Genomic DNA, 21,684 nt, shown 5'->3' with positions numbered 1-21,684 from the left:
TGGGATGACAGTTCTGTCGCTGGAGTCACACCTTCTTGGAAGTGGCATCAATAATTCAACATTTATTAATCATTGTCTCTAGACCAGCTCTATTTTAGACCACTGGGGACTTGAACCAAAAAAAAAAAAAAGAGGCGGGGAGAGAGTGAATGAATGATACTTTTGTCCTTGAACCGAAAACCCTTGACACACCAGATTGTTAATTGGGTCTCGCTGCTTCTGCTCTTGCCCTGTGCTCCGTCCACCCCTACCAGGCCCGCCCGAGTGTGACACCAACCACAGGGCCCCTCGATCCCCTTTGCCACCTCTGCCAGCCTCTTTCTCAGGGTCCCCCTTCCCCAGCTGCTGCATGACTTTGTTAGGGAGCCTTCCAGACTCTCCCGCCTGCGCTGCTGCACCCCGCAATCTCGAGACCAGGACCTCAGCGAGCGTCTTGCTTGTCCTGGGCATGTCCCTGCGCCTGCCTTCTCATGAGGCCTGGAGTTCCCCTGGAGTCCTGCAGACCCAGGTCAGACGGTGCTGCCTCCATGAGGCCTCTTACTGCCTGTCTCTGTCTGAAAGGTCTTCCCCTTTGCACCTCCTGCAGGCACCTCCTTTCATGTAGTGACACTTAGGGATGTGTGTGTCCTTTGGGGATATAAATTCAGGGTGAAACTTGCTCATCTCTGCCCTGGTTCCTGCCATGTGACAAGTGAAAATGTTATAGGACAAGGAGAGGGGCAGCCCAAGCCCCGCAAACCTGCCTATTTTAAATGGGTTCTGCCATCCGCCGCATCAACACAAAACATATGAGACTTTAATGGGAAGGAACTTTAATAAAACTAGGAAACAATACAGGAAAGGCAAAGAATCTAGTTTCTAAATGAAGCACCCAAAGTGACCCGTCCCCTCGTGGGTAAAAGTCCATCCATATGGGATTGGCCCAGAACAAGGCCCCAAGGCCTGCCACAAGTCTAAAGCATCTTCCAGTGGGGACCCCCAGAAAAGGGTCACAAACAACCAGACAAGCCCGGAAGGAAAAGAGCAAAATCAACATCAAGATAAAAGCTGCCATTGTCACCTCCCCACGGGTCTCACCCACATCTGTGTCACCCAGTCCACGACCAAAAGACAAGCGCAGTTTCTTCACGTGTCTCTAGGCTCCATGCACCTCCTCCAGGTCTCCTGGCTCCATCCTGCTTCCTTCCTCAGTCTCTTCTGCAGCTTCTCCTCTTTCTGCTCAGCTCCACCCTTCCTTGGGAGGGGCAGGGAACCTCCCCCTTTCCTGGGGACCACCCTGTTACAAAAATGGTGGTGATAGTGACTTTGGAAGGTACGAGTGGTGCCTGTGACGTGCCCATTGTCTCTGCTGGGCATCACGTTAGGCTGTTTCTCGCCCCGGGTCTGGAAGGGACCTTCGCGCACATCCCGTCTCCCTTGCCAAGCTGCAGAGTGAAGCCTGACCCTCGACCGCCTTCCCGGGAGCCCCCACCCAGGAGCGTTCAGGGGCCTGGTCTGCCTTCTCCGGGCACCCACGGGGCGTCGTACACTTGGGGCTGTGAAGGTCCCCCTGTTGCCTTTAGGGCCCAGAGGGCAAGAAAACCCAGCAGGTGGGTCATCATTGCTTAGCACCGATTTCCACCAAGCACGCTCAGCTGTGCCCCAGCTAAGGCCACTGCCTGTGGCAGCCGCTGCCATGAGATAGTGACTTCACCTCCAAGACATTCCTTGTCTGGTGAATGCGGCCATAAGGGAAGTGACCTCATTTGGTCCTTTTGAGGATTAAATGAGAAGATGGACATCGAGCAGGAGGACAGCGCGTGACGCATTCGAGTGCTGCTCTTTATCACTAATCTTCACTTTCGCACACCGTGTACACACTTCTTTGAAAAAATGGGAAAACAGAGACAAGGCGAGCGGGGGCGATTATCCGTCCTCTCCCCACTCAGTTCGGCCCAGGAGCATTGCTGTTTTCCGTGATCATTTTTCTAGGCACAGGATCTTTTTTAAACATGATTTTACTGCATAGGCAGCTTTGTGTTTTACCCTCAAATTGAATATCAATGTTCTTTTTAGTACACTGCACTTGTACTGAACACATGATTTTCCTGTTTTTAGATTGATTCGTGGGTAGACATGAGATGAAATTTTAACACCATCCTAGTATTTATGTGATCTCCACGTTACCAGTCAGATTCTCATAAGGTCCATTGCAGAGGTGGAGAAATGGACTCGCACCAAGTCGCCTGCACAGTTTGGAATGGCTCGGTGCTCCGTGAGCCTCGATGCCCATGGCGGCCGCGGCTGGAGCGGTGGCTGTGGCTCGTGGCACTGACGTGCTCAGGCGTGCACCATGCACACGTATGTGCATGCAGCGCCTGGAGATGTACTTCCCTAAGCCCAGGTGTGTTCCAAGAAAGGCAGGAGAAATGGCTTTCATGGGTGCAGTGTCGCCACCCTTCTCACTAATTCCTGAGTCATCTCACCCCGGAGGGTTCATCCAGGCTGCAGCACGAAGGGAAAAGCGGGAGCATCCCTAGATAGGCGATGTCTTGACAAACTAGTTCAGTGACATCATGTGTTTATATGATTGGGAGCTGTCGAAACAAAATCCAAAAAGTCTACTTATTATTCAAAGCAGTGATTCTTCATGTTTTGTATCCTGGTCTTAAATCCCTCTGAGAAGCTTGTGCAATGTATGTGTCCTTCTCTGGAAGAACATGAGTGTGTGCATGAAACATAGTTTTTCAGTCCATTTCAGGACCCACAGGTTTCTATATTAGTCATCTATTGCTACAAAATAAATTACCGCAAAACTTAAAAAAAAAAACCCAGTAAATTGTCCTCCATTTTATTATGAACCTAAAACTGCTCTAAAAATATAAAGACTTAAAAAGAAATCTTGATTGGAAAAGCTGTGCTCTGCTAACGCAGTCATTATTGGAATTGTCAATAAAATTCTTAGAGCATAAAAAGAAAACCAAAAAGCAAACCAAAACCAAATGCAGACATATATTATCGCTCACAGTTTCTGTGGATGAGAAATTCATGAGCATCTTAATGGGGTGGCTCTGCCTATGGGGCTTAAGGGGAACCAGTTGGGATGGGATGGCGTGGCTGGGCAGGAGGGCTGTGCCAGGGAGGCTCGGCGACACCGGGCTGTTGGCAGAGGCCTGGTGTAGACCAGGCTGCTTCGGCCTGGTGAATGGCATGGGGTCTTCCAAAGGGCATGCGATCCCAGGGATCAGGGTGGGAACCCCGATGCCTTTTTATAACCCAGCCTTGGAAGTTACACGCCATGGTTTCTGCATTTCCTGTTGGTCACACAGGTCAGCCTTGTGCAGGCAAGGGCTGGGGGGTTGTGTCCACGTTCTCACCAGGCACACCACCCCAACACATCGGCCAGGAACCTCTCCTAAACCTGTCATTTAGAGTGTGAGTCCAGGGTCGGGGTATTGCATGACATGGACACAATTGATCATATCGTTGGCCAGTGCCTGTAGCCCCTCATTCTTCCTGGGGTTCAGGGGTTGGGGCTGAAATGTCCAGTCCTCTAAGCGAGACCAGCCCCTTGCATGAAACTATCTGAGGATCCACCTTGAGTGGCCTCAGGAGCATAAACTCTGGGATGGTCAAAAGGGGCTCCTTCTGAATAAATAAGACGTTCTTTACACTCAGATTTGGAGCTCTTTATCAGAGATCACAGGCAAAGATCAAATACGTATGTTTTACTATGTGATAGCAGTCAGTGGAGAAGACATTTTATACAGAAGTCATGCATTCTTTTTACTTTTTCGTCAAACCCCCCCCCCCCATTATAAAATTAGTACGTGCAGTTTATGGAGACAGGGGAGGGGGTAAAATATAAAGAAGAAATAAAAATCACTTGCTATCCTATCACCCAGCATTTTCTTTTTAGTCCTTTTTTTCTTCTTTCTTTTTTTTAAGGACTTTATTTTCCTGAGAGCAGTTTTAGGTTTACAACAGAATTGAGAGGAGGATTCAGAGATTTCCCACATACTCCCAGCCCCCCAAATGTGTGTAGCCTCCCCCATTACCAACCTCACTAACCAGAGTGGTTTATTTTTAAACCAGTGACTCCACCAGTGACTCTCCATCTTAATTATCCATAGTCCCTACTTTAACATAGGAGTCACCCTTGGTGTTGTGCATTTCAAGGGCTTGGACAAATGTATAATGACATATTTCCATTCTTTTAATATAGTGTTTTCACTGCCCTAAAAATCCTCTGTGCTCTGCCTGTTTAGCTCCCCACCCTCCCATATCCACTGGGCTTTTGTTGTCAACATAGTTTTGCCTTTTCTAGAACATCATGCAGTTGGAATCTGTGTGTACCTTCTTCAGATTGGCTTCTTCCGCTTAGTAAATATTTATGTATTTAAAGTTCCCCCATGTTTTCTCATGACTGAGGAGCACACATTTCTTTCTATGTGTAATAATGTTCTGCTGTCTGGATGTACCAGTTTGTTCATTCACTACTGATTATCATCTTGATCCTTTCCAAGACTGACAGTTGTAAATAAAACTACTCTAAATATCCATGTGCAAATCTTTATGTAGACAGAAATTTTCAGCTCCCTTGGGTAAATACCAAGGCATGGAATTGCTGGATTGTATGGTCACAGTTGTTTAGATTAATTAGAAAAGTGACTCTACCATTTTGTATTTCCTCTAATAATAAACAGGAGTTCCTCTTGCACCCCGTCCTCTTCAGCATTTGGTGGTGTCCATGTTCTGGATGTTGGCCCTTCTAATAGGTGTGTTAGGTCATTGCTTGAATTTGCATTTCCCAGCTAACATGTAATATGGAGCTTACTTTGCCATGTGTGTCTCCTTTGTGAGGTTTCTGTTAAGATCTTTGGCCTTGGCCCCCTTTTAAATCAGATTTTTTTTTCTTACTGTTGAGATTTAAGAGTTCATTGTGTGATTTGCGGAACACAAATCAGATGTGGCCTTGCAAATATTTTCTCATCACTACTGTGACTTGTCTTATTCTCTCTCTCTCTCTTTTTTTTAAAGATTTATTTATTTATTTATTTGTTTGTTTATTTATTTATTTATACAAGCACTGGGTACTGTCAGAAGTGCAGGAGGGTGAGGGAATTCGCCAGAGCCAGAAGGGAGAGCAGAACAGGCAGACTGATGAAGTACACTGCTGAGGGGAGCAGCGGGCACTGCAGGAGAGGTCTGCGTGCCATGTGGGACCCTTGCCAGTGGCCGGGGATCGAACCGGCGCTGCAGAGGATGCGGGCAGCTTCACAGCCCAGCACTCAACCGCTGCACCACCGGGGATGCCCATTGTCTTATTCTCTTAACACTGCCCTTCACAGAGCAGAACTTTTTAATTGTAATCAAGTCCAGTCTATCAATTTTTTCTTTTATGATTTATCCCTTCGGCGTTGTATGTCACAAGGTCTCACCATACTCAGAGTCATTGCGGTCTCCTCCTGCTGTCGTCTAGGGGCTTGTAGTTCTGTGTTTAGTTTGCACTCCCTCAAGCCAGTGATCCATTTTGAGTCAGTTTTGGGTGGCCTGTGAGGGTTGTATCGAGATTGATGGATTGGTTTTGCATGTGTATGTCCAGTTATTTGAGCACACTTATGTCCAAAGGGATAGTCTTTGATCCATTATATTGCCTTTGACCCTTTATTGAAGAACAGTGGACAGTATTTATGGGGTTTATTTCTGAGCGCTCCATTCTGTATCAATGATCTATTTGTCCATGTTTTGGCCGCCGTTGTGATTACTGTGACTTTAGTGAGTTTTGAAGTCAGGAAAGCTTCAGGCCTCTGTGATAATGTAGGGGCTTTATGGGTCTTCTGCCCCCCTATATAAGCTTTAGGATTGGATTTTCAATATGCATAAAATAACTTCCCAGAATTTTGATTGGGATTGCCTTGAATCTGCAGATCAAATTGAGAACTTAGATCCTGCCAATATTAAGACTTATGTCTTCCTATCCCATGAATGCATCATCTCTCCATTTATTTCTTCTCTGATTTTGTGTACCAGAGTTTTGTAGTTTTTCTTATGTAGATTTTGTCTATTTAATTAGATTTGTACCTATTTCACTTTTGTGGGTGCTAATGTCAGTGGTATTATGTTTTTAATTTCAAGTTTCATTTTCTTTTACTACTGGTATGTTAGAAAGTAATTGACTTTTGTGTATTAATCTTGTACCCAACAATCTTACTTTAAATTCCTTATTAGTTCCAGGAGGTTTTTGGTCTGTTCTTTCAGATTTTTTGCACAGAGAATAATGTATCATAAATCTGTAATCGAAGACAGTTTTATTTTTTCCTTCCCAAGATTTCTTTTTCTTGCTCATTGCATTAGCAAGAATTTCTAGTATGATGTCAAAGAGAAGCAATGAGGGGGGACATCCTTGCTTTGTACCTAATCTTAGTGGGAAACAATTGAGTTTCTCACCATTAAATATGATGTTAGCTACAAGGTTTCTCTGGTGAATCTTTATCAAGTTGAGAAATGTTCCTTTCTAAGTTTACTGAAATTTTGTTTGTATCATGAATGGGTGTTGGGTTTTGTCAGATGCTTTTTCTGTATCTATTGATATGATAATGTGGTTTTTCTTTTTTAATCTGTGCTGGATTATATTGATTCTTTTTTTTTTAATATGGAACCAGCCTTACATATGTGCCTGGGTCAAATCTACTTGATTATGATATATACATTTTGCATTTGATTTGTTAATATTTTATTGAGGATTTTTGCATCTGTGTTCATGAGAAATACTAGTTTGTAGTTTTTTTGTAATATCTTTGTATTGTTTTGCTATTAGGGCATATTGCCTTCATGTAATGAGTTAGAAGTAAGTATTTCCTCTGCCTTATTCTCTGAAAGAGACTATAGAGAATTGGTATAATTTCTTCTCTAACTTTTTGATAGAATTCACCAGAGACCCACAATCTTAACCTGGTCCTTTCTTTTTTGGGCAACTCTCATTTATCAGGTATTTTTGCAAATATTAATATTGATTGTATTTATTAAATATGTATAGACATTCTTTTAATTAGTGTTAGCATGATGTATATTTTTTCATCTGCTTACTTTAAACTGGGTTTCCTGTAGACAAGCTATAGTTGGGTTACGTTTTTTGATCCATTCTGACAATCTATTCTTTAATTGATGCCTCGAGACCATTGTCTCAGTCTTGAGTCTTGGCACAGTCACTACCGATACAGTCAGCTTACTATCTACCCTACTCAGAGGGGTGTTTGTTTGTCACCCTCTGTGTTCCTCCTCTTGCTTTCAATTCCTGCCTTATGTGTCTAGGACTTTTATCTATAGGACTTTGACCTTTCCCTTTGCAATCACAGAAGTGATATTTGCTTATTGCAGAGTAATTCAAAGAGTACAGGAATGTCTAGAATTAAAAAAAGTTATTTCGCAATAAAGCGATCACAGCCCTGGAAGAATCTGCTGTTGTGGGTTGTGAGGGAAGATGACCGGCCAGAGGGGTCAGGGGAAGCCTTGCTCAGGGTGCGCCTGGGTCACTATGTCTGGGAGAAAGAGCTGCACAGCCTGGCAGTGCCACCAGGAGGAAGTGGGGAGAGCGGGTGTGGAGGGAAACACAGCTTTTTGAGAAGAAAAAGTTAATTTCTATTTCTGTGTTAAGATCCACTTCTTCAAAGCAGCATCATTTGCAGAGGCCAAAGGTCCTTTGTGGGCGGGAAGGGAATTAAGGAGATATTTAATAAACAGGTGCAGCTGAATGTGTGCGGTTAAAGTACAATCCAGTATTTATTTATTTGTTCAGGCTGTTTATAACCTGCTTCCTGCCTGGACAAGTTGTTTTAACCCTGATGCCCTAGCTCATGTGGGCCACTTAACACTGTTTACCATTCAGGAGAAATGTGTGCCTGATCTGATGATCAAGTGCCTTTGTGAGGTCTGCAAATAGAAAGCAGTCTGGGTAAGCTCATTATTGCATCACAATAGCCACTATCTGATGGGCCTCAGCTGCCTTCTTCTGCCCATTCACTGGAGAAGAATGAAATGTTCTTGACCCAAATCCACAGAGCCTTTGCAGAAGAGAGGGACATAGAGCCACTAGTGCCTTAAACTAGGATGTGTTCTTGAATGTGTGCATCCGCTGGTTGCTACTTCACAGGTAGAGGCACCTTACACAGTTGGAATCCCAGCACTGCCAAGTGTTAAAGCGCCCCAGGTGGTTCCAGGGGTCCCCGGTTGTGAAGTCAGTCCTGCCCTAAAGAGCTGGCTGGCCCTGCCTGCCCGCAGCCTTCTTTGCAGAGGGTGGGGAGTAGTTGTGAGTGTTTCTCATGGAGCCCTGATTGCAGGGAGGTCTAAGTGTCAGAGTGTAGTTAAGTTGTTTTTGAAGTGCTCTGCCTTCTAGTACTACAAACATTCGATTCAGATATCACTATGCCTATTATTTTAAGTTGTCATAAAAAGAGTATATACCAAATTCTTACACACTGAAAATAACGAGTGAGCTGTCTTCTTCGTGACTTTTAACACAGTAAAGAATGCTATCAGCCAGAAAGTATCTGTTCATACACCACTTTGATCTTTTGATTTACCTTGTCCCTTCCTTATTTTTGCAGTCCCCCTGCATCTGCTGAAGCCAAAATGGGATTCCAGGGTAGAATTTGAGCGAAAAGGTTCGGCACAAATAAATTTATCAGCCATAGGTTTTTCCTTATAGGTTCTGTTTTAAAGTCTGTCATTTTGCTGATTAGATCAGCTTTGCTGTGGCCCAGAGCCTACCCCTCTGGGCTGGGCTTAGAGCTGCAGCCATTAGTATTTGAGCCATTCCGGCTGCTCCCCAGCTGGATCCACTTCAGATAGGCCTACATGGGGCAGCTGTGATTCCTCTTTGGAGGAGGAAAGAGGGAGCTTTCATAGGAGTAGGATGGGCTGCAGCTGTGGGTGGAGGTGAGCGGCCCAGAGATGGTGTCACTGTCCAGAGGCCATTGGAGTATCCTTGAGTGATCCCGGCAAGACCCTGTCCTTTGTGGATGCAGAGCCAGCCAGCAGCTGTCCTTATTAGGGACTGATTGTGAGCTCGGCCCTATGCTGGGGGCTTTATCGACGTTACTTCTTCAGCATGCGAAGCATGCTTTATCTTTAGAATAGTTAGAAATATCTTTAGAATAGTTGGCCCTATCTTTAGAATAGTTAGAAACTGAGGCTCAGTAACTTACCCAGGGCCACACAACTCATCAGTGACACAGCCAGCTCTGGCACTCATGCTAGTCCACTCCAGAACCTTCTTAGAAATCATTTTCTAGATGAAGAGCTCAAGGTCCAGAAAGGAAAAACAGTTTGTTCAAGAGAGCACAACCAGTTCCAGTTCCTGAGAAAGCACAACTCGGGGTCACCTTCTCTCCCTTCCACTGCATGCCACCTGCGCAGGGGGGAGGCCAGAGGGACTGCCCTCCACCCTCTCAGCACAGTCAGCGGTGTGCTTGCTGGAAATGAGAGGTCACCATATTTCCCCACTGAGTCTGCAAGGCAAGATTATTGTAGGGGCAGGACTGGACACTGAGCAGGTTTTCTGATCCAGCAGACCGGGTAAAGGAGGAGTCAGAGTCCTCAGTGGCTTTTGCAGGTCTTTTATTTAGATTTTATTTTATTTAGGCACATGGCAGGCAGGGGTGCTGGGGGGCGGGGAGGCTGGCAGTCCTCCCAGCCCCCGGAAAATCCTCACTCTATCTGGGCTCTCTCTGCTTCTCTTCTCTCAGCTTCTGCTGGCATCCCCATGACACCGCCCTTAGCCGCCCTTATAAACTCAGTCTCTCAGCCCAGGTGCACCCACTCCAGGTACCTGCCATCAGGCATGCATTCAGGACCACAGGGTTCCCTCATCTGTCCTAATGGCGGGAGGGCAGAAAAGCCTGATACTTTTTCCTTACCCTACAATTATGCTACAGACACCATGGAGCAGGTGGCCGGAGGGGCCCCTGGAGAAGCAGGTCCAGCCAGAGGGCAGGGGCCGGTGGCTGACTCAGAGGTGGCCTCGGGGGCCTGACCCCTGCACCGGCAGTCCCCACTGTCCGAGTGTGGGCATCCGGGCACAGGGTCCTCTTCAGCCCTTCACATTCATATTTATGTGTACTCAGCTTAAGCCAGCAGCAGCCTGCAGCAGCTCTCTCTCCTTTTATGGAGAGAAGAAGTAAGGAACGCTCCTCCTCGTGGTGTCCCGGGAGTAGCTGTATGAAAATAGAGGGTGCAGCCCCCAAGAAAGGGCCCAGGACTCCCCCTTGCCAGCCCTCTAGTCACGAAAGGAGCATTTAATTTCAACCATCTTGCAGGATGGTTGCTTTATCTGTTTTCATCTGAATTTGTGCCAAGGATTCAACTTTTCCTGCTCATTTTATTAAAAACTTTATAAACAGCATTAATAAATAGATAGAAAACTGCCGCATAAATGACAAACAGGGACTAAATGAAATTCTCAGGGGTCACTGTTGAATCAGTCACAGAACCTCATCCTTGCATGGTTCAAATTCCCATCTATGCAAATTCAGGACAGCACTTTTCCAGAGAGTGTTTTAATTAATATTTATAAATCACAGAGCCCCTCAGAAAGGGCCAGGAAACTATTTCTATTAGTGTCTTTCTTGTCTCCCTGATAACACACCCTCTGCAGCTTGCTGTCTGCCTTGCATGTGGTCTGCGGAGTACATGACCTGTGTGTCCCCCTACAGGTGCGGTGTCAGCGCAGCGCCAGGTCGCCGTCCAGGAGGGGCCCCTGTACCGCACGGAGGGCTCCCACATCACCATCTGGTGCAACGTGAGCGGCTACCAGGGCCCGGCCGAGCAGAACTTCCAGTGGTCCATCTACCTGCCCTCCTCCCCGGAGCGGGAGGTGCAGATCGTGAGCACCATGGACTCCTCCTTCCCTTACGCCATCTACACCCAGCGCGTGCGTGGGGGGAAGATCTATGTGGAGAGAGTACAGGGCAACTCGGCCTTGCTGCACATCACTGACCTGCAGGCCCGGGACGCCGGCGAATACGAGTGCCACACCCCCAACACCGATGAGCGGTACTTTGGGAGTTACAGCGCCAAGATGAACCTAGTGGGTAAGGAGATGCTGCGCTCACCTGGCCGCGTCCTGCTGGGCGTCGTGTTCCTGAGGCCGCCGTGACAGGTGGCCACAGACCCGGTGTCTTGCAGGTGTTCATTGCCTGTGGTTCTGGAGGCTGGAGATCCAAGCCTAGGGCGGGGTTGGCTCTGGTGAGGGCCCATCCATGCTGTGGGCTGCCGACGGCTCCTGTGTCCTCATGTGATAGAAAGTGGACAGAAGGGCTTTCTGGGGTCCCTTTTATAAGGACACAAATCACATTTATGAAAGCTCCACCCCAGGGTCTAATCACCTCCCAAGGGTCCCACCTCCAAATGCAACTTTGACTCAAAAAAAGACTACCTCGTCAAATATGCTAGAGGTCAACAGGGGCGTAAGTGAGCCAGGTTTGCAAAGTGAAGGTTGAGGCTTCAGAGCTAATGCAGGTGTTAAGAATTTCAAAAAAGTTTAAGGAGCCCCCGTGGGTGGTTGACGGGCATATGAAAATAATACAAGGCACCCTCTCCTGATCTGAAGAAAGGACAGGCTACAGGCAGGTGAGGCGTCTGACAGCAGCGGCAGGAGAGGCCTGGGGAGTTGAGGACTCAGTGGGCCTCTGTAGGGAGCCGTGCCTCCCAAGAGCTGTTGCATGGGAAGCCGGCCCAGCTGCAGGTCCTCACTGAGACCCGGACCGGGGGCCGGGGGGTTCCTGGGTCCTTGGCCTGTGAGGAGGAAGCCTGCAGGCACCGTCTCCCGGCCCAGGCGCTCCTGGAAGGGCGGGGAAGCTGCAGGAGAGGAGAGGTTTCAGTGTGGACACGCTGGGCCATCACGTTTGCTGGTGTGAAGGGTCAAAAGCATCGCGGCTGTTCTGTTTTTCCAACCCGAGTCTTAATTTCCTGTTTCTGTCGCCACAACTGAGAGGAGCAGAAGAGCAGAACAGCCTCGGTGCTTTCGGCCCTTCACACGGCGAACACTATGGCCCAGCGTGGCCTCGCCCCAGCTCCAACTCCTTTTTCTTTTTATGACAAGTCTGCAACCCAACCTGAGCCCTTCAGACCCCTCCTCAGGCACGTGCAGTGAGGACACACGCGCCCTGTCCTTCAGAGTGGCCGGTGGTGTTCTGTCTCCACCGTCAGCTCCTGACCGAGGACCCCGGGGACATCTCTCCGTTGGCCTGAATCATCCTCATCCCGTGACTTCCAGCGTGGACCCTGGGACACTTGACTTATAGGAAAATTCAGCCTGTTTAAAAATCGAGAATGATGTTTTTCTCTACCCAAATCTTTTTTTCTCCAAAATAGCCTCCCTAGAGCAGCGCATTGCCGACGTGCACTGGGGAGGTAGGAGCCGTGGCTGGAAGCAGGGAGGAGAGTGGGTTGTGTAGAAACTAAAACTCAGAGTTCCAGGAACTACTTTTTGTTTGAAGATCAGTCAGAAGTGAAGTTCAAGTCTCTTGAAGCAAAACCCAAACAGACAAGATCTTATTTGACCAGAAACTCAATTCCTACTTACCTGGTGTTTTCAGGAAGTTTATTTATTGTGTAAAATGAAATCTACCCCCTTTGATCTGAGTGTTACTTAAATACCAAACCAGTAAGTGTGGGTGCCAGAGCCAAACAAACGCCTTCTGTTTCTGTGCCATTTGGGGAACCTGTGGCTTCAGGGCGACCGTGGGGGGCTCCCCGGGGTGGGAGCTCCAGGGAGGTGCTGTGACCGTGTTGTGTGATGCTCAGATGCTTCTGTGTTGCAGTGATCCCCGACTCCCTGCAGACCACCGCCGTGCCCCAGACTCTGCACAAAGTGGAGCAGGACCCGCTGGCGCTCACCTGCGAGGTGGCCGTGGACACTGCCCAGCACAGCCACCTGTCTGTGGCCTGGCTCCGGCAGAAGGGCAGCGAGAAGCCGGTGGAGGTCATCTCCCTGAGCCGGGACTTCGTGCTCCACTCCAGCAGCGAATACGCGCAGCGGCAGAGCCTGGGGGAGGTGCGGCTGGATAAGCTGGGCGCCACCACCTTCCGCCTCACCATCTTCCACCTGCAGCCCTCCGACCAGGGCGAGTTCTACTGCGAGGCTGCCGAGTGGATCCAGGACCCGGACGGCTCGTGGTATGCCATGACCCAGAAGCGTTCCGAGGGCACCGTGGTCAGCGTCCAGCCCACTGGTCAGTCTCTCTTGTCCCCATTCTCCCCTGGTGGGGCGGGACACTGGGGGCGTGGGCAGACCCCGCTGGCGACCACTGAATCCAACAGGGCCTTGAAGGAGCTTTCATTCCAAATTTCCTGTTAGAACGTCGGTGAGAAGTGCTGCTGCCTGTCAGGGCTGCTGTCTGTGTGGGCCTGCCCCTGAGGTGTGGGCTTCTCCGGGTTCTCTGGCTTCCCTGGTGTCCTCCCACAGCCCTCAGTGGGGTGTGCATATAGTAGGTTCATGGGTGGACTCAGTTATCCCAGTGGGAGTGTGGGGCGCGCTGGGACAGAACTGCTTCTTGTCCAGGGCTGGGTCCTGCCCCTGCCTCCCTGAAGTGGAATAAGCAAGTCAGGGGATGAATGAATGAATGAATGAATGAATGAACACACATATTGTTTCATATTAGAAGGGTTTGGGGTGTGTATTTAGAAGGTTGGTAATGTTTTTTGTGCCCAGAAATAGGCCTTAGGACCTTAGTGTGTATCAGCTGTGGTCAGGAGGGGATGCTGGGCAGTCTGCTCCCCCTGGGCAGCTCTGGCTGTCTGGTCTGTTTTGTTTGTCCATTTTGGTGGAGCGTCCCTCCGGCAAGCAGACTCTTCCAGAGACTCAGTAGGCGAACCACTCAGCATGTCCTCAGTCTCGGAGCTCGGTGAGAGGCCGAGCTTGGGAAGGCCCAGGAAAAACCCATGGAGTAAAGCTGGGAAAGGAGCAGGAGAAAGCAGCAGAACGAGGGGATCAGAAGTGTGGGGGCTGGTGATAGAGACACAGAGTGGTCAGGCGGGGAACGTGTGGGACTCGGGGGAAACCCACTTGAGAGAGCCTTGGGTTGTGGGGGGGGCCGTGGGTGACATTTGCTAGGTCAGTGAGGTGTGGGAGAAGGGCCAGAAGCCACTTTTCAGTGAGCTTTGGAGGGGGGTTTGGGAAAAGCATAAATCAGTTCCTACAGGTTTAATTGACTGGGCATAACCAAGGGCATATTGCTTTGCAATTTGATGGTTCGCTGTAAATCTTGTGTCTTCAGCCTGGGAAGTGAAGGCCTGCCTACGCCGTGATGGTTAAGGGGAAGGAGGGGGTCCATGAAACAAGAAATAAGAATCTTTGACTGCCAAAAGGAGAAAGCCACAGTTGCCACCTGCTTACCCCTGAGGGGATGAGAGGTCTGAGGTCCAGGCCCCTGCCTGTGCATCCTCGGAGCCGTCTACGTGGAGGGAGAGCTTTGTTATCATCTCTGTTGAGTCATTCATTACTGTGGTTAGGTGACTCGAGCCCCTATCCTGCACATGACGCGGGCACTGTCCCCCGTGGGCCTGCTCACCTGGGCAGAGGAAAGCCTGTTTGTTTCAAGCCCTGTCTCTTAGGATGGTCTTTTGGGAGGAGACTGAGGCAGTGGCTGTCACGTTGGTGGTGTTAGTGTAGCTTTGTTGGGATGTGGGGCAGTAGAGGAAGGAGCTAATCCTGTGGAGAAAAACGGGCATTTGGTCACGACTCTGGCCCTGTGGGAGAGGAGGAGCAGAGAGCTTGACGGACAGGCGGGCTCGAAGCCGAGCTTGGATGACACACACCCGTGAGTGCTGTTTTCTCAGGGAAGCAGGAATCTCAGGCTCGCAGAGTGCTTGGGTCAGGGGATGGGGCGGGACAGGAGCCTCACGGATAGTGGGGAAGGTATGGAAATGCCAGCGCAGGGAGGCACTGGGTGGGGGTACAGCTGACGAATCTCCCAGGAATTCAGAAGAGGGGCCTTTTCTCTGGTCTTCTTAGAGGAGCTGGAACCAGGAGGAGGAGGGACTTGGGCAGCAGTTCCATGGACAGGTTCGGTGGCCCTGTTTTCTGGGGCAGAGAGTTTCCTGCAGTCCTTAACTTTGTCTTCTACTGTGCGTCTGTGAGAGATCAGATCCGTGGACCTTACAGGCAGCACATGCTGTTCCCTGGGCCCATATGGGGCCAGGCGCCCTCGCTGGCCACGAGCCCCTCTGATCCCCTTGGATCACCCCTTCATGCCCGTTTGACCACCCTGTTCTTCGGGCTTTCAGCGGGATTAGACACCTTCACATTCCAGCTTTCTAGAGATTTGAGCTGACAGGTGGCAGACCAGAGAGAAGACCCTCGTCCCACGTAATGCTCTTAGGCATTGTCTTCCCTGTGGCTTGTATCCCAGCCATGGCATGGAGGTGGATACATACTTCAGTTTAGTTTTGGGGCATTTACTAGGGTCGGGGTCAGCACCTAGGCCAGTCTGAAAGTTTGTCTCCCACAGCTCAGTGGGGTAAGTCCTGCATTATCTGCTGAAAAAATCTGGGATCCTGTTGCTCGGATGGAGTTCTGGGTGCATGTATGTCAAGGCTAACCCTGGACATCTCGGTCACTTATATAAATAAGTTCTGTTCTGACCCCGGGGTTGTGACCTGGGGCATGATAGAGCCCTGTGTGTAGGACTGGGATACAGATGGGGATGCCTTAGACTGTCTGGGGGTAGTGACCTCGAGTCTCTCCGAGAGTCAACAGTTCCCCTTGGGCCTCAGATGCCTGCATCTTCAGGCAGGTAATGAGCATCGTCAAGAAGGGCACAGGTGGGGGAGGGAATTCGCTGGATGCAGTTGGGATAACTGACGCCTTCAATGCCAAGAATGATCCATGGCGCCGTCTGTCTTCTCAGACAAAGAGTTCGCCGTCCGGCTGGAAACGGAGAAGCGGCTGTACACGGTGGGGGAGCCGGCGGAGTTCAGGTGCATCCTGGAGGCTCAGAACATCCCCGACCGCTACTTTGCTGTCTCCTGGGCCTTCAACAGCTCGCTCATTGCCAGCATGGGGCCCAACGCCGTGCCCGTCCTCAACAGCGAGTTCACCCACCGGGAGGCCCGGGGCCAGCTCAAAGTGGCCAAAGAGGGCGACGGCGTCTTCGTGCTGAAGATCTACCACCTCCGCCAGGAAGACAGTGGGAAGTACAATTGCCGGGTGACCGAGAGGGAGAAGACCGTCACTGGGGAGTTCCTCGACAAGGAGAGCAAGCGCCCCAAGAACATCCCCATCATTGTCCTCCCCATCAGTAAGTGAAACACCTGCCACTCTACTTCCCCCGCCCCACCCCAGGCCTGGTTCAGTAGCCAGCGTCAGCCAGGAGAGGTGAGGCAAGAGGAGAGGAGCTACGGTGGAAGGGCGTGGGGGCAGGACAGTGGAACTTGGGGTTCACCAGAGCTGGCTCATGCTCCTCTGCTGCTTGCCTGCCCACACCGAGCAACCCCGCAGACACAGCGTCAGGGTGCGGAGAGGCATGTGTAGCTGCATGCAGGGCCCCTCGGCTTGGCAGGAAACCAGGAATCCCTGACATTGTTGACCTCTGGGTGGAAATCAGGAGGAGGGGTCGATGCTGACCTTGAAAGCTCCCTTCAGAGAGTTGGTCTTTCACGGAGCAATTTTATATCATAAAGTACATTATTAAGGAGGAGTCATTAGGGGTAGAGAAACTGGCATTTCCCTGATTGTCTCTACCCTGCTGCAATTGGGTTTTCCAAAGTCAGAGGGTGGGTCGCCTTCCTGGAGCACAGGCTCAAAGCTGAGCTGATTTCCGAGGCTGCTTAGAGGGACTCCTGGCCTCTGAGCTGGCATGGTCTGGGCAGCGGACGGTCAGCTGGGGGGCCCCAGGGACCCTGCTTGTTCATGCTGTATTTAATCCTCCTTCGCCCAGGATGTTCATTAATAGCTTGTTTCTCTCCTAGCTCTGTTTGTAGTGGAAAAGACAACTAAAGCTGACAATGCCCTGATTTTATAAGCAAGATGGTTTTAAACTAACCTTTAACCTTTCTCAACTGCTCCAGCTATTCTTTCTCTTAGCCTTGTAATCATTCCCTTTATATTTGTGTTTACTCTTGTTCATTTTTTAATCCAGTCCTCTCCGAGCGTGAAGAAAAACAGTCCAGGGGTCTTGCCATTCTCTTTTCTCATCAACAAGAAACTCTCAGGGCTTAATTATTATTATTTTATAAATTACTCACACACACCTAATTATCCTGAAATTCTTTTGTTTCTTAGACTTTCCCCCTGCAATGCCTAGCATGGTGCTTTGCATAGGGTAGGTGCTTGCTGCATATTTGTAGAATTGATATTGTTGGAAGGAATGCCCGCTGTCTTAACTGTCTTCCTCTCGGTCTGTGCTTGCCTTAACCACGGACTCTTTACTTTTAAGTCTGCAACTAATCCCTCGTTGTTTTGTAAGGATCCAGTCAAGGGCAGCCACACTGTTTACCTCCTGTATTATTTTGTACTAAGAGATTTCCCCCGACCCCTTCCACGAACTTGTTTGATGATCTGTGGCCTGCTATATTGCTTTTCCAGCAGATAACTGGGTAGTTAAAGTCCCCCAGCACCACCAGATCCTGCCCCAAGGCCACTTGGGTAAGTCTACCAAGAACAATGATCACATCGGTAATGGTGATTATACCTTGGATTTTAATGGCGCTTTTCCTCCCAAGAGTCCAAAGTGCTTCTGCATAGATCATCTACCTCTCTGCTCCACCCCGCGCATTCCGTAGAGGACAATATCATATCCGTCCTGTGAATGGAGACGCCAGAGCACCACACAGGCGGGACAGAGCCAGAGCCTTTGTCCCTTAGCGGTTGAGCTTGCATCGCATTCGAGACGTTTGCTTCTAGCTCCAATGCACTGCTCCGCGCTTAGCCTGTGCTACGTCATCAACCTCCTGATTGGGAATTTCATTTGTGACCATGTCCTCAGCTAGATTCTCATCAGTTCTGTCCCAGTTTTCACTTAATCCAGAGAGTTCTAATTTGTTGGCTGCCTTTTCTCAGGCCTGGGAGCACTTGTAAAAGTCTGAATGGGCGCTGCAGCCAGGTCTTTGCCCGGGCTGCCAGATCGGCTTTTCTTCTCCTAGTTCCATGTTCTCACTGAGCGTTTTTTCCAGACTTGCTTGAGCAACAGGGCGCCCAACAACAGCTTCCCAGTAAGCAAGCCTAGCGGATGCAGGGTCCTTTGGGATGACAGTGAGGTTGGGAGTGACGTTGTGCAGGTCATCCTCCTGCAAGGGCCAGACACAGCCTATCCCCCTTGATGCTGCAGTTGCCGCTTGAGGCCCTCCCTCTGGGTTGATAGTACTGGGAGGAGTCTGTAAAGAGGAGTGTTGTTACTACTGACGATGATGGAAAAAGTCCTGACCTCACCCAACACTCCCAGCATCACATGGCTGCAAGGAGTATCTCCATTTTGCATGTGAGAAATGGAAGCCTAGGTAGGGTAAGTAGCAGCACCCAAATTTAGAGGCAGGAAGGAGCAGACCTGGACCCTCTCAGGCTGCCTGTCTTCAAATACATGCATGTAGCTGGCAGAGCTCTTGAGGGTGGCTCATCGTAACCATGAATTACCTTGCAGTGGTCCTGGGGAACTGGCCCTCCTGGCAACATTCCTGTGCCCCTCCTCGTCTGGGCCACTTTGTCACATGAATAGGTGACAGGTGTCCTTACTGTAACAGGAGCTACGTGCTGGGGTTAGTGCTCATCTTGGCCTGTTTCTGCCTCTGGGAGAAATACAGGGGAGAAAAGACTGCTTCAAGTGCATGACCATCGTCTGTGTTTCCCTCCATCATTGGGTGTGCCTCTTAATCTGGGGTTTAATCAATTGGTTTAAATTTGTTGCTTGTGTGTCCTGGGGGCGGTGCCCAGAAAATTGAAGCTAAATTTGTTGTGGCATTTTGTGTTCCTTGCTACTTTACGGGCTTTGCGAATGCACACAGATAATTATACAAAATCATATATAATCATCATTAAGATAGATTAGAATCATCCATGATGTTTATAAAGACAAAGGCTTATTGAGAATAGTAAAACGCACGTGCTTGGGAAGCCCAGTTTTTGAAAGCCTACTGTGTATTTACTTGATTTATATACATTGTCCTGTTTACTTTTTGATCTTTAAGAAAAGTATGTCCTGTAAATAACACTCTCCAGGTCTTGCCGAAGACTGCTTGGAGAGTTTGAGGAATTCAATGGAGTCCGTTCATGGAGCTCAGGGAGTTAAAAAGCCTAGACTGAGTCAGAGAGGGGACTGGAGTCCTCACCCCAAGTTCTGATGGGCAGTGTTTCCCGGGGAAGCCCAGGGGAGCCCAGGGCTGGGGGTAGACAGGAGGTGAACAGCCTCCGGCTGTCGTTTATTCACTCTGTTAACAGCCGCTCCACACACGCTGTGACACCGGTTCCTCTGTGTCCCATTATTGTCCATAGTCAGACACTTCATCTTCCAGATACTTCTAGTCATTTTTTCCTACCTCCTGATAGTGCCTGGAAGGACTCAGCTGGCACATGACCACGTTCAGCTTTTACTTGACCACTGTAGCACTGAATTGTGGCAAGACTGAGGCGACAGAATTTTCGACATACTCAACCCGCCAAAAATCTTTGAATCCCAGCTGAACAGGTTGCTCCATAAAATGAATAGGTGACAGGTGTCCTAAGTATAATGCCACTGGGCTGTAGTTCTCAGGTTCTGATTCAGTGTCAGGTCTTAGACACTCACTACCCCAGCCCCCTGCACATGGTTATCAGAGCCCCCCCCCATACCACTAGGTTGTCAGAGCTGAAATCATGGGGAGCAGCTCCTGAACCAGCCAGGGCTTACAGCAGCAAGTGACCCTCTGGGGTGCACTGCTCCTGAACAGAGTGACATGTGCGCCCGCCTCCTCTTACACCTGCGGGGAGGCCCAGGGAGGTTCAGATGCCCAGCATGGCACTCTCTCCCTCTCCCCAGAGAGCAGCATCTCCGTGGAGGTGGCCAGCAATGCCAGCGTCGTCCTTGAGGGCGAGAACCTGCACTTCTCCTGCAGCATCCGCACAGCGGGCCGGCCCCAGGGCCGCTTCTCTGTCATCTGGCAGCTGGTGGACAGGCAGAATCGCCGCAGCAACATCATGTGGCTGGACCGGGACGGCACAGTGCAGCCGGGGGCGTCCTACTGGGAGCGCAGCAGCTTCGGGGGCGTACAGATGGAGCAGGTGCAGCCCAACTCCTTCAGCCTGGGCATCTTCAACAGCAGGAAGGAGGATGAGGGCCAGTACGAGTGCCACGTGACCGAGTGGGTACGTGCCGTGGATGGCGAGTGGCAGATTGTTGGGGAGCGCCGGGCCAGCACCCCAATCTCCATCACGGCTCTCGGTAAGTAAGCATCTGGCGCCTTCTGGTGGGACCTTTATGTTGAGAACTTCACCGTGACTTTTTTTTTTTTAAAAGATTTATTTTTTTGGGCCTCCCCAGTGGCGCAGCGGTTGAGCGCTGGGTTGCGAAGCTGCCCGCGGCCTCTGCGGCGCCGGTTCGATCCCCGGCTGCTCCCCGGCCACCAGAGGAGGGTCCCACATGGCGTGCAGACCTCTCCTGCCGCCCGCTGCTCCCCTCAGCAGTGTACTTCGGTCCTTCTGCCTGCTCTGCTCCCCGCTCTGGCTCTGGTGAATTCTCTCACCCTCCCGCGCTTCTGACTGTACCCAGTGCATGTATAAACAAAACAAACAAACCAGCAAACAAATAAATAAAGCATGCCTCTATAAAAAAAAAAAAAAAAGATTTATTTTTTATTTATACAAGAACTGGGGTACAGACCAGAGGCGTGGGAGGGTGAGAGAATTCACCAGAGACAGAGTGGAGAGCAGAACAGGCAGGTGGACCAAAGACTTTGCTGAGGGGAGCAGCGGGCGAGACAAGAGAGGTCTGCTGCGCCATGTGGGTATCTCCCTGGCTGGCCAGGAATCGAACCCACACTGCAGAGGCTGCGGACAGCTTCACAGTGCTGAGCTCAACCCATTGTGCCACCCGGGAGGCCCTCACCGTAACTTCTGTGGGTCAGTGTGCTGGCAGGACAGAATTGGCACTTTTCAAAGGGTTTGTTTGAAGGACCCCTTTACAGCAGTGTGGACAGGGTTGAGGGCACTGACATGCATGATGAGGCCCCTGGGGACTGGCAACAGCTGGGACCTGTTAGCACCCCTGGGCCAGAGTGGGAACAGAGTTATTGTATCCTGGCCAGGGGAGCAAGACCAGCAGGAGAGGTGGTCCAGGTGGAGAACACAGTTCCTCCCAAAGCTCACCTGGAAGAGCAGGAGCAAAAGCTCTCTCCTGCCCAGGGACTCAGCCCCCCAAAATGTTCTGTTGAGCATTAATTGTGCTCCTGGCTGAGTGAAAGTACTTACGCTTGATTGTCCATGTGAATCCTTACCTGGCCAAGAGGTAGCACTTCCATTTACAGCAACACTGAGCGGTTAACAGATTCGCCCAGGGCTCCAGCTTTTAAATGACCAACCTGCACTCTGAACCCAGGAAAGCAGCAGTCGGTCTTAATTTTATTTCAAAGTCTGTGTTTTTATCTACTCCTCTATAAGGCCATTTCCTTATTAGCATGAAATTAAATGATACCTTGAGATTTGCTAAGAACAGAGAATATTAGATTGGCTTCTCACGAGGT

The 21,684-nt window shown here is 49.9% G+C and overlaps 1 protein-coding gene across 3 annotated transcripts in view; it reads left to right on the top strand.

The window, feature by feature from the left end:
* IGSF3 (immunoglobulin superfamily member 3) overlaps positions 1-21,684 on the top strand; it is a gene marked incomplete at its 5' end in the record, with an annotated part of 75,626 nt that overhangs the window by 34,641 nt on the left and 19,301 nt on the right. The window contains 5 exons of one of the 3 annotated variants that reach the window (XM_084242679.1): positions 10,692-11,069; positions 12,801-13,211; positions 15,888-16,277; positions 17,567-17,623; positions 19,986-20,387. In XM_084242679.1, coding sequence (XP_084098805.1) covers positions 10,692-11,069; positions 12,801-13,211; positions 15,888-16,277; positions 17,567-17,623; positions 19,986-20,387 — 1,638 coding nt within the window. Of the gene's footprint in view, positions 1-10,691; positions 11,070-12,800; positions 13,212-15,887; positions 16,278-17,563; positions 17,624-19,985; positions 20,388-21,684 lie in introns of all 3 variants that reach the window. The other 2 variants (XM_084242678.1, XM_084242680.1) reach the window with 2 other exon arrangements.

Source organism: Talpa europaea, assembly GCF_964194135.1.
Source record: "Talpa europaea genome assembly, chromosome: 9".
Lineage (NCBI taxonomy): Eukaryota > Metazoa > Chordata > Mammalia > Eulipotyphla > Talpidae > Talpa > Talpa europaea.
Note: the sequence above shows the minus strand (reverse complement) of the source record. Positions and strands in the feature narration are given on the sequence as shown.